Genomic DNA, 18,535 nt, shown 5'->3' with positions numbered 1-18,535 from the left:
ACCTCTTAACATATGTATCCTGTTTGTCATCCTATCCTCATTCATTCTCTCCATATGTCCAATCCATTTCAACACACCCTCCTCTGCTATCTCAGCCACATTCTTATTATTACCACACATCTCTGTTACCTTACCACCTCACGCCACATATTGTCCTCAAATTTCATTTCCAACAAATCCACTCGCCACGGAACCATATAATGATGTTGGAACTACTATTTCTTCAAACAAACCATTTTTTGCTCTCCAAGAGAACATTTTCTCTTCCTTCACATTCTTCATTGCTCCCACAACCTTTACCCCTTACCCAACCCAGTTACTCACTTCTGCTTCCATGATTCCATTTGCTGCCAAGTCCACTCCCTGAAATCTAAAACACTTCATTTCCTCCAATTTTTCTCCATTCAAAGTTTCATCAGAACTAGCTTGTCCCTCAACCCTACTGAACCTAATAACCATGCTCTATTCATATGTACTCTGAACTTTCTCCTTCCAAATACTTTTGCAAACTCAGTCACCAACTTACCTGCAGTTTCTCACTCAAATCAGCCACCAATGCTGTATCTTTGGTGAACAACTGGCTCACTTCCCAAGCCCTCTCATCCACAACAGCCTGCATACTCACCTCTCTCTCCAAAACTCTTGCATTCACCTCCCTAACCACCCCATCCATAAACAAATTTAACAACCACAGTGATATCACACACCTCTGCTGCAGACCTACTTTCACTGGGAATCAGTGACTCTCCTCTCTTCCTACTCGTACACATGCTTTACATCCTTGGTAAAAACTTTTCACTGCTTCTAGCAGCTTACCACACAGTGGAAAAAAATGGGAACATCGGTGATGGGGGCAAGGAGGCAAGCTATAACAGTAGTGATGGAGTGAGTATTTTGAAGGACTGTTAATTGTGTTTGATGACAGAGTGGCAGATGTAGGGGGTTTTGGTCAGGGTGTTGTGCAAAGTAAGAGAATCAGGAAGAGTGGTTTGGTGGAGAGAGAATGAAGAGGTGAAAACCTTATGGATGATGAAATCCAGCAAGTCATTAGGAGTGGATGGTATTGCAGTTGAATTTTTAGGAAAGGGATGACTATTTGTTGATTAGTTGGTGAGGATATTCAGTCTATGTATGGATCATGGTGAAGTACCTGAAGATTGTCAGAATGCATTCATTGTGCAATTGTACAAAGGTAAAGGGGATAAAGGTGAGTGTTCAGACTACAGAGGCATAAGTTTGTTGAGTATTCCTGGGAAATAGTATGGTAGGGTATTGATTGAGAGGTTGAAGGCATGTACAGAGCATCAGATTGGGAAGAGCAGTGTGGTTTCAGAAATGGTAGAGGATGTGTGGATCAGGTGTATGCTTTGAAGAATGTGTGTGAGAAATACTTAGAAAAACATGGATTAGTAGGTAGCATTTATGTATCTGGAGAAGACATGTGTACAAGTAGGAAGAGAGGAGAGTGATTGGTTTTCAATAAAGGTTGGTCTGCGGCAGGGGTGTGTGATGTCACCATGGTTGTTTGATTCATTTATGGATGAAGTGGGTAGGGAGGTAAATGTAGGAGTTTTGGAGAGAGTGGCTAGTATGCAGTCTGTTGGGGATGAGAGGGCTTAGGAAGCGAGTCAATTGTTGTTCGCCAGTGATACAGCTGTGGTTTTTCAGTGTGTGCAAAGCTTGTCTTTTGAAAGGTTAAAGTTCAAAGCTTAGTGATCATTTTGTAAGTAAAGAACCCCTTTTTTGGGGTTCCAACTGCTCTGAGGTTCTGTTTCATGTGAAGAAGGGTAAGGTGGTATCTTTTTAGGTGAGAGGGTCTTGGATGACACTGTTTTTCTCCACATCTCGGGGCATTGATACAGCCCTGTCGAAGGTGACTCCCCTGTAGCACTTGTTTAGTTATATCTAGAAAGAAACACTTTACGGCAGCTTACTTTCAAGTTGTCTGATACTGGAATTTTCTTAGAATACGCCAAACTAAATCAGATTTTTCAGGATGTCAGAATTATGTATCATGGCATTTTTTAGAATTATTGATTTTATACAATTTTGTTACAGGAGGAGTTTTTCTGGCAATCACAGCACCATACACTCGCAGTGGGTCTGGCTTTGTCTCACCAAGTGCATCAGCTAAAGCTGGAGTTCAGAATTTGACAAAGTAAGTCTTGATAAGTTTTCCCTTAGTTTTTTAATCATGTTATCCCCATCTTGTCTGAATTACAGAAAGAGAGAAAGAGTACCTTCAAGTACCTGCAAAGAGCTATTGCCAAAGTGGGAGGGCTAGTACATAGTACATTTTGTAGAAACTAGTTATTGTAGACTGGTCATTAATTGGCACTTATAGGAACTTGATAGCGCCAGTTAGATTAATTTTCCCAACGTGAGAGACTAAAAGTTGATAAAAAAATTGATTGTTGGAAAATAAAGAAATATATGTTGTATTTATGACTGGGATTATTACCTTTCTTGAAAATATACAGGAGCTCTGTAAACATATTATATGCATTACTGAAAAGTGTAAAAATTAGTTTAACAAAACCAGCTTTACGTTAGACTTAGTGTTATAGATACTCTTCATGTTCCAGAGAAAATTATGTAGACATATTTTCTCATGTGCTGATCTGTGTGTTGCTTAACTACATTGAAGATTGATATGATGAATAGGTAAATTGCTCCACATTTACTGATAGAATTTTATCTTCTGTAATATCACATTAAGACGTCAGTTTCAACATGAAGAGTTGAGGAGAATGCATGAGGACCACTGCACCATTCTTGATAATTTACATTAACCCAGATGCATGAACAGGTGAACACAATGCAAGTGGCACAACATACGTACTTGTAGATTATTAAGAAAGTTGAACATTTTGATTTATGTTTACGACAGGAACTAATTCTTCATTGATCTCTTGATTCCATAATGTGTGGAAAACTAACTGGTGTACATTGATATAGATTAGAATACAGTGCTGCCCAGTGTCATGTGAAAGGATTTGACGACAACTTCAGTATGATGATTTACAAGAGAAAATCGGGCAATAATGTGCATAGAGCATTTTGGGTGTTATGAAGCTAAACAAACTGACTGTTTAATTACCTATTTTTACTGTACAGTGTGAGATTTTTTATTTGATTCATATGTTGATTATAAAGCGATGAGTGACGTTTGAGGTAAATGCAGGCATATAGGTGTTTTCAATCAACAAGGTAACGAGTTTAGTCTCATAAGGCAGTGGTGCCAAACTGTATCAGCTTGCACTGTAAATATTGGGTAGCCAGTTTTCATTATTCTTTAGATAATTATTATTTGCCAGTTTACAAAATTTTTTGTAAATCATTTGTGTCTAGCTTTATTTAACATGCTTCAAAGAAAGAAATAGGCAAATTCAACATTAGAAGTTCAAAGGGCTTACAACTGGCACCAGCACATTACATGCGCTTTCATGTCGTCAGTTTATAATTTTCATATTTATTCCCCATGATGCATTTTGCACTGGTCACTATATTTCGGAAGATACAAGATCAATGAAATACTGTTCCTGAAATGTTATACCACCTCTTATTTCGCTTTATTTCTGGCTGAGGAAATACTTGAAAATAAAGAAATGGTGGGAAACTAAAGCAGCACATGCCAAAGTCTGGTGACACTGCAACTTACTCCTCATTATTTAAAGGTTTTTGGTTGTTTATTTCACACCTTCTCACTGTAATGTGGTGATATTATGAAAATCTTTCATTATAGTGTGATGCAATGGACTTGACGGGTGTCTTGAACAGGTAAGATTGACAGAGCAGGCGGTTGAGCCAGAGAAGTGTTATAACAATTGTTGGGTATTCAAGTCTTAACCAACAGTAGCTACGTCTGACAATCATAAAATATCAAGAAATACTTTAGATTTATCCTGATTAACGCAGTTCCTTGATCTGTCTAACTATAAGTAAACCAATAAATGGCAATAAAAAGTAGGCTAGGTTATTACAGTAGCCTGGTTGATGCCAGGTTGCCACCCTCTGGCCATAGATGTTCCCGTGGCGGCCATCATTGTTGTCTGATAACCAAAGTGACTCCCTACTCCACACACACCCTTCACCTGTTTGTGTCCACCAATAGCAGCTAAGCTTTGTGTCAACCCAGCTACCAGATCTGAGTGAAGAGGGTATAGTGATGAAGTGAGGAGGAGATGGAGTGAGTATTTTGAAAGACTTTGAATGTGTTTGATGAATAGTTGGCAGGTGCAGCGAGATGAAGTGGTGAATTCCTTATGTATGATGAAATATGTCTGTATGGCTGAAGTGGACGGTATTGTAGTTGAATAAGGGATGGTTGGGTTGTTGATTGGTTAGTTAGTATTTTCAGTGAGTGTATGGATTATAGTAAGGTGCCTGAGGATTGGCAGAATGCATGTATAGTGCCGGGGTATAAAGGCAAGGGGATAAAGGTGAGGGTTCAGATTACAGAATTACAAGTTTGCTGAGTGTACCCAGCAAGTTGTATGGGAGAGAGGTGATTGCGAGGGTGATGGCATGTACAGAACATCAGAATGTGGAGGAACATTTTGGTGTCAGAAATGGTGGAGGATGTGTGGATTAGGTGTTTTCTCTAAAAAAAAAAAAAAAAAGAATTGAAAAATACTTATAGAAACATGGATTTGTATGTGGCATTAATGGATCCGGAGAAGGCATACGATAAGGTTGATGTAGATGCCTCATGGAAAGTCTGAATATATGGTGTGGGTGGAAAGATATTAGAAGCAATGAGAAATTTTTATCAAGGGTGTAACGCATGGGTATGAATAGGAAGAGAGGAGATTAAGTAGTTCCAAGTGAAGATCAGTCTTTTGGAAGAGTATGTGATGTCCCCATGGCTGTTTAATTTGTGTATGGATACGGTGGCAAGAGTGATAGATGTGAGAGCCTTGGAGAGAGGGATGAGTATGCAGTCTGTAGGAACATTAAGTAGAAACAGTAGATAGAGGTAGTAAGATCATTAGGTAGGAGCTAAGGTAGACATAGTCAGTAGGAACATTAGGTGGGAGCCTATGCAAAAACTGCACTTTTGGATCACCATGATTTATCCCTACTACAGAACAAATGAAACAGTTGAAAATATTTAACTCTTCACTTGTTTCACAGGTCTCTTGCAGCAGAATGGGGACGTTATGGCATGCGCTTCAACTGCATTTCTCCTGGCCCAATAGAGACAGAGGGTGCATTTAGTCGCCTTGACCCAACAGGTAGTTTTATTCGTACTCTGCACAAGCGAATTCCTGCTGGACGATTAGGAGAAGTGGAGGAATTGGCTAACTTAGCAACCTATCTTGTTTCTGATTATTCATCATGGGTTTCAGGAGAGGTATGTCCCTGTTTCAGGTTCGTATTGCGTATTGCTGCCTATATCTTGATGTGTGATATTTTTTGGGTGAGTTGGATAACACCTTGTCTTTGATTTACTGTATATAGATAATGAGGACTTCCAGAGGCTTGTGCACATGTAGTCATTCATGATATGATCTGTAGACTGAGTGTTGGATGAACAGGAAAGTAACAGATGTTAACTTTAATTCTCTCATCTCTTTGTTTATCACTTTTCTTTAGATAGAATCTTTTTTTTTTTTTTTTGTATTCTAAGGTCTGAGTGATAGATGTAGAATTTTTTCACTTGTGGTCAAAACCATTTGAGCATGAGAGAGACACTTCCGTAGTGAGAGATGAAGTAGTGTCTCAGCGGCAAAAAAGGTTTATACCCAAGGATTATCTCCCCCTGTTGACCATCAGAGAATGTTTAAGGTCAGCAGGAGGTTAAGTTCAGCTGTAGGTAAAGGTCAGTAGGAGGTTGTCCACTGACAGGAATATATTTCCAAATAGGCCACCTAGGCCTTGAAGTAGGGAATTCATTTATCACTGGATCACTACTTTTGCAGAAGGACTCTGACCAGGTGAAGGTGGGAAAATCAAATCAAACATGGTATAAAAGGGTACATCACATAGAGATTATTGACTGCAGTTTCAAGGAATAAACATGGTTTTTAGATACCAAAGACCCTAATGTGACAGTTTGGAAGAGGAAGTGACAGATTGTGGTTGTCTGTGTTTGTGGGGAGGGGATGGGGATGCTTTTGGGGTTACTGAGGTAGATCCTGTGACATCAGATAGGAAGTTGAACCCCTTATAGGAGGCCAGATGGGTTCATATTGACTTATGAGTATTATTCTCATGATCTCTGTTTACAGGGTAATCTCATCTAGGTAAGAAAATTGTTTATTAGAAGGTACTTTGTCAGTAATGTTACGTTTCCTCTACTGTAAATAGGAACCTCTTTAGATATCTCTGCCAGCTGAGGCACCGACATTCAGCAGACCACATATTACAGACCCTTGCTATGGATGGTGGAAGCTTCTGGCTCCGATCAGGAGAATTCAACAGGCTCATGAGATTAACATCTGAGGATTGGGATGAAATGGAGAAACTGATCCGAAAAACCACAAGCAAGGACAAAGCACAGATGAAGGCTAAATTATGAGTTAATGTGACAAGCACTGATGCATGCTTGTTCTCGTCATGGATGTATTGATGAACAATTTATCATGGTAAAGATTTTTAAACTGAAAAAATACAAGTATGAAATAGGCTGTATCTCACACTGTGGTAGTCTTAGTGAGTATGAATGTTTTAGTCTCTCTTACAGTCTAAACCAGTGGTTTTTTACCTTTTTTTCTCAAAATCCCCTGTTTGTCTTTACCAGACCATTATTTCTCCCTATCTACATCCATTAGAAAAGTTAAGTTATAAGCAACTACATTACTATCAGTCGATATTTTCTCATCAAAACTGAAAATTCAGAAGCTAAAAGCAATACTAGTTTTATGTGCAATGTAAAAATTTAGAAGCTCTCTTTCCCCCATGATTTGCCAATATATCCCCCAGGCTATGAATTTTTGCTGTAAACAATGCCTTTGTGAAAAGGACTTTGAGTAAGTGTTGATTTCCTCATCTTTGGAAATGCTGCTGTAGGAGAAGTTGAGCTCTTATCCTCTATTTTTCTGATGGCTCTTTTACTTTCAATTTAATGCATCTATGATCAGTGCTTTGTCTTCTTGAAAGCTTATTCACCAGTTGTGTGTTGGGAGAGGTAAACAGTTGTAAGGTAATGTGTTCATTTTTTATTTTACACTTTCATCCATTCATAATGTACATTTATCATGATTTCTCAAGAGCACACATATTGGTAGACTGTCTTCTGTATATTTTCTGTGCCTGATGCTATCACAGAGACTCAAAATATCCAGGACTGTGAGCTTTTCATGTCACCATTTACTGCATTTCTCCGTACATAGATCTGTATTTGGTATGATCAGGGCCCATTTGTTCAAGAAGTCATCCTCTAAGGATATATTTGCATACACTGTGGCCATGAAATGGTAGGAAATGTAGTAAATGTATGACACACTTTTAGTTAGCCTCAAGGGAAGTATGTATCTCAAATGGGTATCTTCACTTTGCTTTGTAAGCTTGTAGAAGTTGTCTGTCCGTGGTTGGTACCAATCCATCTTGCTCCCTGCAAAATTAAATCGTATTTTGATATTGTCTTTTTAAGTCATTTTTTGTATCAGATGGTGATAAGTTTGTGACACCTTTCATGAAGTAATATGGATATGGTGCTTCTGCAGTAGAATTCCTGCTTTTATCTTTATGGCTTTATAGTATGTCATCTCCATATTTGGGTATCCTAAACCTAATTTAGTTTTCCTGAATGCTACCAGGTAATGATGGTTGTGTGTGAATTGTATAAAAAATAACAGATGGTATTGCAGTGGAATTTATTAAAAAAGGGGGTGACTGTATTGTTGACTGGTTGGTAAGGTTATTTAATGTATGTATGACTCATGGTGAGGTGCCTGAGGATTGGCGGAATGTGTGCATAGTGCCATTGTACAAAGGCAAAGGGGATAAGAGTGAGTGCTCAAATTACAGAGGTATAAGTTTGTTGAGTATTCCTGGTAAATTATATGGGAGGGTATTGATTGAGAGGGTGAAGGCATGTACAGAGCATCAGATTGGGGAAGAGCACTGTGGTTTCAGAAGTGGTAGAGGATGTGTGGATCAGGTGTTTGCTTTGAAGAATGTATGTGGGAAATACTTAGAAAAGCAAATGGATTTGTATGTAGCATTTATGGATCTGGAGAAGGCATATGATAGAGTTGATAGAGATGCTCTGTGGAAGGTATTAAGAATATATGGTGTGGGAGGCAAGTTGTTAGAAGCAGTGAAAAGTTTTTATCGAGGATGTAAGGCATGTGTACGTGTAGGAAGAGAGGAAAGTGATTGGTTCTCAGTGAATGTAGGTTTGCGGCAGGGATGTGTGATGTCTCCATGGTTGTTTAATTTGTTTATGGATGGGGTTGTTAGGGAGGTGAATGCAAGAGTTTTGGAAAGAGGGGCAAGTATGAAGTCTGTTGGGGATGAGAGAGCTTGGGAAGTGAGTCAGTTGTTGTTCGCTGATGATACAGCGCTGGTGGCTGATTCATGTGAGAAACTGCAGAAGCTGGTGACTGAGTTTGGTAAAGTGTGTGAAAGAAGAAAGTTAAGAGTAAATGTGAATAAGAGCAAGGTTATTAGGTACAGTAGGGTTGAGGGTCAAGTCAATTGGGAGGTGAGTTTGAATGGAGAAAAACTGGAGGAAGTGAAGTGTTTTAGATATCTGGGAGTGGATCTGGCAGCGGATGGAACTATGGAAGCGGAAGTGGATCATAGGGTGGGGGAGGGGGCGAAAATTCTGGGAGCCTTGAAGAATGTGTGGAAGTCGAAAACATTATCTCGGAAAGCAAAAATGGGTATGTTTGAAGGAATAGTGGTTCCAACAATGTTGTATGGTTGTGAGGTGTGGGCTATGGATAGAGTTGTGCGCAGGAGGATGGATGTGCTGGAAATGAGATGTTTGAGGACAATGTGTGGTGTGAGGTGGTTTGATCGAGTAAGTAATGTAAGGGTAAGAGAGATGTGTGGAAATAAAAAGAGCGTGGTTGAGAGAGCAGAAGAGGGTGTTTTGAAATGGTTTGGGCACATGGAGAGAATGAGTGAGGAAAGATTGACCAAGAGGATATATGTGTTGGAGGTGGAGGGAACGAGGAGAAGAGGGAGACGAAATTGGAGGTGGAAAGATGGAGTGAAAAAGATTTTGTGGGATCGGGGCCTGAACATGCAGGAGGGTGAAAGGAGGGCAAGGAATAGAGTGAATTGGAGCGATGTGGTATACCGGGGTTGACGTGCTGTCAGTGGATTGAATCAAGGCATGTGAAGCGTCTGGGGTAAACCATGGAAAGCTGTGTAGGTATGTATATTTGCGTGTGTGGACGTATGTATATACATGTGTATGGGGGTGGGTTGGGCCATTTCTTTCGTCTGTTTCCTTGTGCTACCTCGCAAACGCAGGAGACAGCGACAAAGCAAAAAAAAAAAAAAGATAACTGAGTAAGTAAACAATTTTCAGATTGCTTTGATTTCATGATCCAAAATTCTCATCCTGGATAGTAAAGGATCCCACCAATCAACGTGCATTTACGCAGTTTGTCACCGGAACTTTGTGCTTGGAAATACGAGAAAGGAGGCATTACAGACACATGCTAGTGATGAGAAACGTAAGCAGGGATAGAAAAATTGCAAATAATAGGAATATCATATTAGCCTATCTGGAACAACACAGCATGATCAGTAAAATGCAGCATGGTTTTAGAAGGCACAGATCATGTCTTACAAACCTTGAATATTTTTTTATATTATTTATTATACTTTGTCACTGTCTCCCACATTAGTGAGGTAGCGCAAGGAAACAGACGAAGGAATGGCCCAACTCACCCACATACACATGCATATACATACCCATCCACACGCACATATATGTACCCATACATTTCAACGTATATATACACAGACATATACATATATACACATGTACATAATTCATATTTGCTGCCTTTATTCATTCCCATCACCACCCCACCACACATGAAATGACAACCACCTCTCCCAGTATGCGTGTGAGGTAGCACTGGGAAAAGACGAAAAAGGCCACATTCGTTCACACTCAGTCTCTATCTGTTATGTATATTGCACCGAAACCACAGCTCCCTTTCCACTCTAGGTCCCACAGAACTTTCCATGGTTTACCCCAGACACTTTACATGCCCTGGTTCAATCCCTTGACAGCACGTCGACCCTGGTATACCACATCTTTCCAATTCACTCTATTCCTTGCATGCCTTTCACCCTCATGCATGTTCAGGCCCCGATCGCTCAAAATCTTTTTCACTCCATCTTTCCACCTCCAATTTGGTCTCCCACTTCTCATTCCCTCCACCTCTGGCACATATATCCTCTTTGTCAATCTTTCCTCACTCATTCTCTCTGTGTGACCAAACCATTTCAATACACCCTCTTCTGCTCTCTCAACCATACTCTTTTTATTACCACACATCTCTTTTACCCTTTCATTACTTACTCGATCAAACTACCTCACACCACATATTGCCCTCAAACATCTCATTTCCAACACATCCACCCTCCTCTGCACAACCCTATATATAGCCCATGCCTCGCAACCATATAACATAGTTGCAACCAATATTCCTTTAAACATACCCATTTTTGCTTTCTGAGATAATGTTCTCGCCTTCCACACATTTTTCAACACTCCCAGAACTTTCGCCCCCTCCCCCACCCTGCAACTCTCTTCTGCTTCCATGGTTCCATCCGCTGCCATATCCTTTCCCAGATATCTAAAACACTTTACTTCCTCCAGTTTTCTCCTTTCAAACTTACCTCCCAATTGACTTGTCCCTCAACCCTACTGTACCTGACTACCTTGCCCTTATTCACATTTACTCTCAGCTTTCTTCTTTCACACACTTTACCAAACTCAGTCATCAGCTTCTGCAGTTTCTCACCCAAATCAGCCACCAGCACTGTATCATTAGTGAACAACAACTGACTCACTTCTCAAGCTTCCCAAAAGAGACTGCATACTTGCCCCTCCCTCCAAAACTCTTGCATTCACCTCCCTAACAACCCCATCCATAAACAAAGAATACAACCATGTAGACATCATGCACCCCTACCACAAACCGACATTCACTAAGAACCAGTCTCTTTCCTCTCTTCCTACTCATACACATGCCTCACATCCTTGATAAAAACTTTTCACTGCTTCTTGCAACTTGCCTCCCACACCATATACTCTTAATACCTTCCACAGAGCATCTTTATCAACTCTGTTATATGCCTTCTCCAGATCCATAAATGCTACATACAAATCCATTTGTTTTTCTAAGTATTTCTCACATAAATTCTTCAAAGCAAACTCCTGATCCACACATCCTTTAACACTTCTGAAACCACACTGCTCCTCCCCAATCTGATGCTTTGTACATGCCTTCAGCCTCTCAGTCAATACCCTCCCATATAATTTCCCAGGAATACTCAATAAACGTATGCCTGTGTAAATTGAACACTCACATTTATCCCCTTTGCCTTTGTACAATGGCACCATGCATGCATTCCTCCAAGCATCAGGCACTTCACCATATGCCATACATACATTGAGTTTCTTCACCAACCAGTCAGCAACACAGTCACCCCCTTGTTTTGATAAATTCCACTGCAATACCATCCAAACCTGCTGCTTTGCTGACTTTCATCTTGTGCAAAGCTTTCACTACCTCTTCTCTGTTTACCAAATCATTCTCCCTGACCCTCTCACTTCGCACACCACCTCGACCAAAACACCCTATATCTGCCACTCTATCATCAAACACATTCAACGAACCTTCAAAATACTCACTCCATCTCCTTCTCACATCACCACTACTTGTTATTACCTCCCCATTAGTCCCCTTCACCAATGTTCCCATTTGTTCTCTTGTCTTACGCACTTTATTTACCTCCTTACAAAACATCTTTTTATTCTCCTTAAAATTTAATGATACTCTCTCACCCCAACTCTCATGTGCCCTCTTTTTCACCTCTTGCACCTTTCTCTTGACCTCCTGCCTCTTTCTTTTATACATCTCCCACTCATTTGCACTATTTCCCTGCAAAAATCATCCAAATGTCTCTCTCTTTTCTTTCACTAACAATCTGACTATCCCACCACTCTACCCTTTGTAAGCTGCCCACCTCCCACGCTTCCCATGCCGCAAGCATCTTTTGCGCAAGCCATCACTGCTTCCCTAAATACATCCCATTCCTCTCCCACTCCTTCTTACGTCCTTTGCTCTCACCTTTTTCCATTCTGTACTCAGTCTCTCCTGTTACTTCCTCACACAAGTCTCTTTCCTAAGCTCACTTACTCTCTCAACTCTCTTCAGCCCAAAATTCTCTCCTCTTGTCTGAAAACCTCTACAAATCTTCACCTTTGCCTCCACAAGATAATGATGAGACATCCCTCCAGTTGCCCCTCTCAGCACATTAACATCCAAAAGTCTCTCTTTCTCGCACCTATCAGTTAATACGCAATCCAATAATGTTCTCTGACCGTCTCTCCTATTTACATATGTATATTTATGTATATCTCTCTTTTTGAACTAGGTATTCCCAATCACCAGTCCTTTTTCAGCACACAAATCTACAAACTCTTCACCATTTCCATTTACAACACTGAACACCCCATGTACACCAATTATTCCCTCAACTGCCACATTACTAACCTTTGCATTTAAATCGCCCATGACTATAACTCGGTCTCATGCATCAAAACCACTAACACACTCACTCAGCTGCTCCCAAAACATTTGCCTCTCATGATCTTTCTTCTCATGCCCAGGTGCATCTCTGTCCATGCACTTTCAGTTTTATCCATATCAATCTACAGTTTACTTTCTTACACTCTACCACATACTCCCACCACTCCTGTTTCAGGAGTAGTGCTACTCCTTCCCTTGCTCTTGTCCTCTCACCAACCCCTGGCTTTACTCCCAAGACTTTCCCAAACCACTCCTCCCCTTTACCCTTGAGCTTTGTTTCAGTTAGAGCCAAAACATCCAGGTTCCTTTCCTCAAACATAGTACCTATCTCTCCTTTTTTCTCATCTTGGTTACATCCAAACACATTTAGACACCCCAATCTGAGCCTTTGAGGAGGATGAGCACTCCCCACGTGACTCCTTCTTCTGTTTCCCCTTTTAGAATGTTGAAATACAAGGAGGGGAGGGTTTGCAGCCCCCTGCTCCCATCCCCTGTAGTCGCCTTCTACGACATGTGGGGAATGTGTGGCAAGTATTCTTTCTCCCCTATCCCCAGGGATAACCTTGAATTTAATCATACATTATTCAATACCCATGTCAAGACTAAAGCAATATATGTGATATTTTTGGGCTCCCAGAATGCATTCAACAGAGTTTCCCACATTGAATTGATGCACAAAGTCCAGGCCTTGGTGATTACTTGTTACATAGGAAATTGGATTAAAGCTTGGTTACGTGATAGGAAACAGAGGGTCGTAATGATGATGAATCATCACTGTGGTCACCTGTTGCTAGTGATGACTCTCCATTCATTACGACTCTTTGCTTCCTATCACGTAACCAGGCTTCAATCCCCAGGGATCCATACTTGGGCCTATACTTTTCATCATTTATATTAACAGTATAGATGTAGGGCTAAATAATCTAGTTTCCAGTTTGCATACACAAAGATCAGCAGTGCCATATTAACTGAAGAAGGTAGGCTGATTACATGAGGACCTAGTGAAATTGCTGAATGGTCTAATAAATGGCATATGCCATTTAACATCAATAAATGTCAGCTGGTACACGTAGGAAACCTTAACAAAAAATTTATTATGAAGTGATTGGACACCCCTAGGGAGAGAGATTTAGGGACACTCACCAGTAACTTCATATTTTCTCAGCATTGTAATGAAACCGCCAAGGAAACAAATAGAATGTTAGAATTCATAAACAGAAGCTTTTCATACAAAAGCATGGATATGATATTGCCACTATACCTAAGTCTAGTTAGACCACAGCTTGAAAATTCATTGCTGTTTTAGGCCCCCATTTAAGTAAAGACATTCTTAAATTCGAAGTAGCACAGTGAAGATTATCTAAATTGGTTCCCTCCTTACATAGCAAATCATATGAGGAGAGATTGTGAAAATCAAACTTGTTCTCCCTTAGCAAGAGGCACCTCTGGGGCAAATTAATAGAATTATTCAAAATACTTTAAGAATTCAAAAGTGTTGATATTGAGCATTTCTTTACAGTAGTGCCAGCATTACCAACAGGAGGAAGTGGATTATAACTTAATAGGTCACCAAATTAATCTGGACTGCGCACAATGTATTTTTACCAACAACATTATTGATGCATGGAATAAGCTCCCAGAAAATATTATTCAGAGCAGTACTGACCCATAATATCTTCCAAATGAGGAATAATCATCACTTGTCACTCTCCATTATTGACCAATTCATTTAATCAGTCATCTTGTTGTAGTATCATACCAACATTGATTAACCCATGTCACCTGCTTTGAGGGATTAATTGAGAATTGCTGTATCATTCATCATCAGGAATCATATGAGCGTGGTAAGTCGAGAGGCTGGAGCTCAAGGTTATCACTAGTAATATGAGCATGGTAAGTCGAGAGGATGGAGCTCAAGGTTATCACTAGTATTGTCTTTGTAACAAAAAGTGAAGGGATGGGTGTCATGGGTGATGGGCTGCATGACATATTCTCGTTCATTCTACCTTATGACTTTCCTATAAAAATCTCCTTCAGCATTAATCCTGCAAGGTATTTTTTTCCACCTGTTTTCCTGCCGGCTTGTGTCAGAGGGTAGGGAGAGAACCTTTGCTTTGCCATCCTCTTCTTCTGCAGCTTACAAGAAGGTGTTTGTCTGTGTATGTTTTAGCATTAAGGACAGACCACCCTTCTTGAACCTTAGGTCTGTTTGATCTGTGACCACCTTTCTTGAACCTTAGGTCTGTGTGATCTGTATGTAGCTCCTTTTTTTCACATTCACCATTTCCCGTGTTAGTGATGTAGTACCAGGAACAGACAAAGAAATATCCACAATTGCTCACATCCAATTTCTAGCTGTCATGTATAATGCACCAAACCACAGCCCCCTGTCCACAGTCAGCTTCATATTTTAGTAATACTTCTGTTTGAAAATAAGTCTTAAATGGTAGAGGCTACATGTGCAGAAACATCACATCTTGAACCCTCTTATGTCATTTCGTTTGATATCTCACTTCATAAAGAACTTGATCATTTGGGTGTTCCAGCAATTTCAGAAATATAACTCATTCATTTATCCCATAGCATCTCATCAAAGATAAAGGCTTAAAGAGTTTCTGTGGGCTTCAGCATGGTGATATCACATATTCAAAAATTGGCTGAATAGATAAAGAATGGTGTATTGAATTCAGGTAGTAGGTTGTTGACAACAACCGCCCAGGGTGGTACTACCATCCTGACTGAGGAGCGTTAAAGTGGTGTCTAGAACCATCTTACACTCTCCATGTCAGGATTGCTGGTCTTACTTTCTGTCTCATCAGAATGGGATTCCCATACTAGTCCTACCATCTTCCTTTAAGCACCACACACCTACTCAAACCTTGCTTATTATTATTATTTTTTTCACATAAGTCAAGGCCCGGCCTTGACGTGTACTTTTGTCTGTGGCAGGAGCCTTCAGCATAAAAGGAAAAACCCCGCTATTTGGCTGAAAATATAGTCAAGGAATTACATAAGTGGGAGGGTCAGAATAGTTGCTACATAAGTAATCATAAAATGGCTTAAAAGCACATGAGGGAAGTGTATCTCCATAGTATAGGAAGTTCTACAGAGCAAATTTTATGGTTTATACATTTTACATTAAGTGGTAATTAGTTGAACTTTAAGTGAAGCAAAGTTACTTATTGAATTGCTGTAGTATTGCGTTGACATATGTTAGGCACTTAATGGTGAACACTTAATGATGTAAAGTTACATACTTATTGAACTTCAATAATATTATGTTGACGCATTATGTATTTAATGGTGTACATTAAGTGATGAATATTTTCACATTGGTCGTGTTACAGTAACATATATGTTGACATGCATATAAGTAATGGAAAACTAAGCTGTAGGTTTTCTTAGCTGCGTACTTGTTCGTGGATTATTCATGACATACACAGTAGTAGATGTAGGACAGTTCTTATATCTGTATGAGCACTGGGTGCTATAGGTTGATTATGGAAAGAGACATGGGCCCATGGAGGTTAATCTTGGCATTTTGGCAACTTTGGCAACTTCATCAGTCACTGTGGTCTGCTGGGTCACAACTCCAGTGGTCGTAAGTCCATGTCATGTTCCTGTAGATATTCTCAGAGATTGTAGATAGCGAAACACTTCAGGTATAGTATTACAAAATGTCGATACATTTTCAGATTCAGGCTAGTTGGCATCATTCTTTGAGCAAAGTCTTTTAGATTTATTGTCACAGCTTGCAGTCATTTAGGGTATTAAGTTTTGGCATCACTAAGCAGATTTTGGCATGAAGAACAACTGGTTTGGTCATACAATTCTGGGACTAGAAGAACAGGGAGGTAACCAATATTTCACATCAGATGATCTCAAAAATTTCAGTTCAGTCGTATGTAAGCTGAATAACACATTAATTTGATTCTACTGATATTTATGGATGGACCAGCCACATTTGGAAATGATATGACTAACTGATCAAAGAGTATTCAAGTGAGGCATCAGGCATATTGGGCAAGCAAAAACTCTCCTTCCTGTGACTCCCATTCTTCAAGTATGTTATTTGTGAGGCAAAGCATTCCTCTGTTTAAAGGTGTGATAACCTCTTTTTGTCATCCACTGATAGGTCTTTCAGGCCTTCAGCTAAGGGCATTGCTAACAACTTATGTCGCTCTACCTTTCCTTCACTTTTCCATTCTGATGGTAATATAGCTGTATCTCCCATAGACAAAGTGATTTTCTTTGGTTCTCGTTTCCCCTCCTAACTCTTCCTTGCATGACTAACAATCTTTTACCTCCTGATGCTCCTCTTACTAATCTTATAGTCCCTCCCAAAATTGCTCTTTGAACTCTCCAGAAAGCACTTCTCTCTCTAGACATATGTAATGCTTATGGTCTTGATGGCATCCATCCCCGTGTACTGAAGAGTGTGCCTCTGAACTTGCACCTGTGTTTGCTCGTCTATTCTGTTTGTTTAAACCAGAACTTTCCCCTCTTGGAAGCTTGCATTGGTACATCCCATCCCTAAAAAATGGTGATCGTTCTGATCGCTGTGACTATCATCTTGTTGCTTTGACATCTACCATTTCCAGTCTTTGAATCCCCCCTCAGGTACCATACCCTCAGACATCTTGGATCTCACAGTCTTCTCTCTAATCACCATTATGGCTTCCCTAAAGTGAGATCCACTGGTGATATACTTTCCTGTCTTACTAATGTCTGGTCATCATCCTTGAAAGATTTTGGGAAATCGTGTGTAATTACCCTTGATATATCTAAAGTCTTTGACAGGATGTGGCATTGGGGTTTCATCTCTTAAGTCCCCTCTTTTGACTTCCCTTTCTCACTTTCCTCTCTCATATCTAACTAGTTTCCTCTTTGGCTGATTTATCTATGACTGTTGATGGATTTGGCTCTCCCTCTTTCTCCATCATGGTTCTCTCTGGTATCCTACACTTTTTGTCCTTTTTATTCAACAGTTTCATTTCTAACACAAATAATGAAATATGATCATATGCTGATGAATCCTTCAGTTCTCTTCCTTATCTCACTTGATCTGCATCTCATCTCGACACAACTTTCTCAGTAAATGCGGACTTGGATAGGATATCTCAGTTGTGTTGTTGGAATCTGTGAAGTTCCAAGACCTAGTGTCTGCTCATCTCTCTATTGAAAATTCCTCACAGCTTTCCACTCACCTTCGATAGTCTGTAATTCCATCACACATCTCTGCTGCAGACCATCCTTCACATGGAACTACTCACACTCCTTTCTTCCTACTCATATACAAGCCTTAAACCTATAATAAAAACTTTTCACTGCTTCTAGCAACTTACCTCCCCCACCATATACTCTTAAAACCTTCCACAAGGCATCTCTATCAACCTTATCATATGCCTTCTCCAGATCCATAAATGCTACATACAAATCCATGCATTTCTCTAGATATCTCTCACCTACATTTTCAAAGCAAACACCTAATCCACACATCCTTTACCACTTCTGAAACTACACTGCTCTTCCCCAATCTGATGCTCTGTACATGCCTTCAACCATCCCTTATAACTTACCAGGTATGCGTAACAAACGAATGCCTCTGTAGTATGAACACTCACCTTTACCATCCTTACTTTTATGCGATGGCATTATACATGCATTCCGCCAATCCTCAGGTTCATTACCAACCAATCAACAACTTAAGTCACCCTGTTTCTTAATAGATTCAACTGCAGAACCATCCAAACCTGCCACCTTGCCAGATTTCATCTTCCACAAAGTTTTCACCACTC

At 40.0% G+C, this 18,535-nt stretch overlaps 1 protein-coding gene across 1 annotated transcript in view; it reads left to right on the top strand.

Moving 5' to 3' along the window:
- Positions 1 to 18,535, top strand: part of LOC139748643 (2,4-dienoyl-CoA reductase [(3E)-enoyl-CoA-producing], mitochondrial-like) — a 79,186-nt gene that overhangs the window by 54,859 nt on the left and 5,792 nt on the right. The window contains exons 5-6 of the mRNA XM_071661875.1: positions 2,059 to 2,158; positions 5,137 to 5,356. Of these exons, the coding sequence (XP_071517976.1) occupies positions 2,059 to 2,158; positions 5,137 to 5,356 (320 nt within the window). The remainder of the gene's footprint in view (positions 1 to 2,058; positions 2,159 to 5,136; positions 5,357 to 18,535) is intronic.

The sequence above is a fragment of the Panulirus ornatus genome, chromosome 5 (genome assembly GCF_036320965.1).
Source record: "Panulirus ornatus isolate Po-2019 chromosome 5, ASM3632096v1, whole genome shotgun sequence".
NCBI classification, from domain to species: Eukaryota; Metazoa; Arthropoda; class Malacostraca; order Decapoda; family Palinuridae; genus Panulirus; species Panulirus ornatus.
Note: the sequence above shows the minus strand (reverse complement) of the source record. Positions and strands in the feature narration are given on the sequence as shown.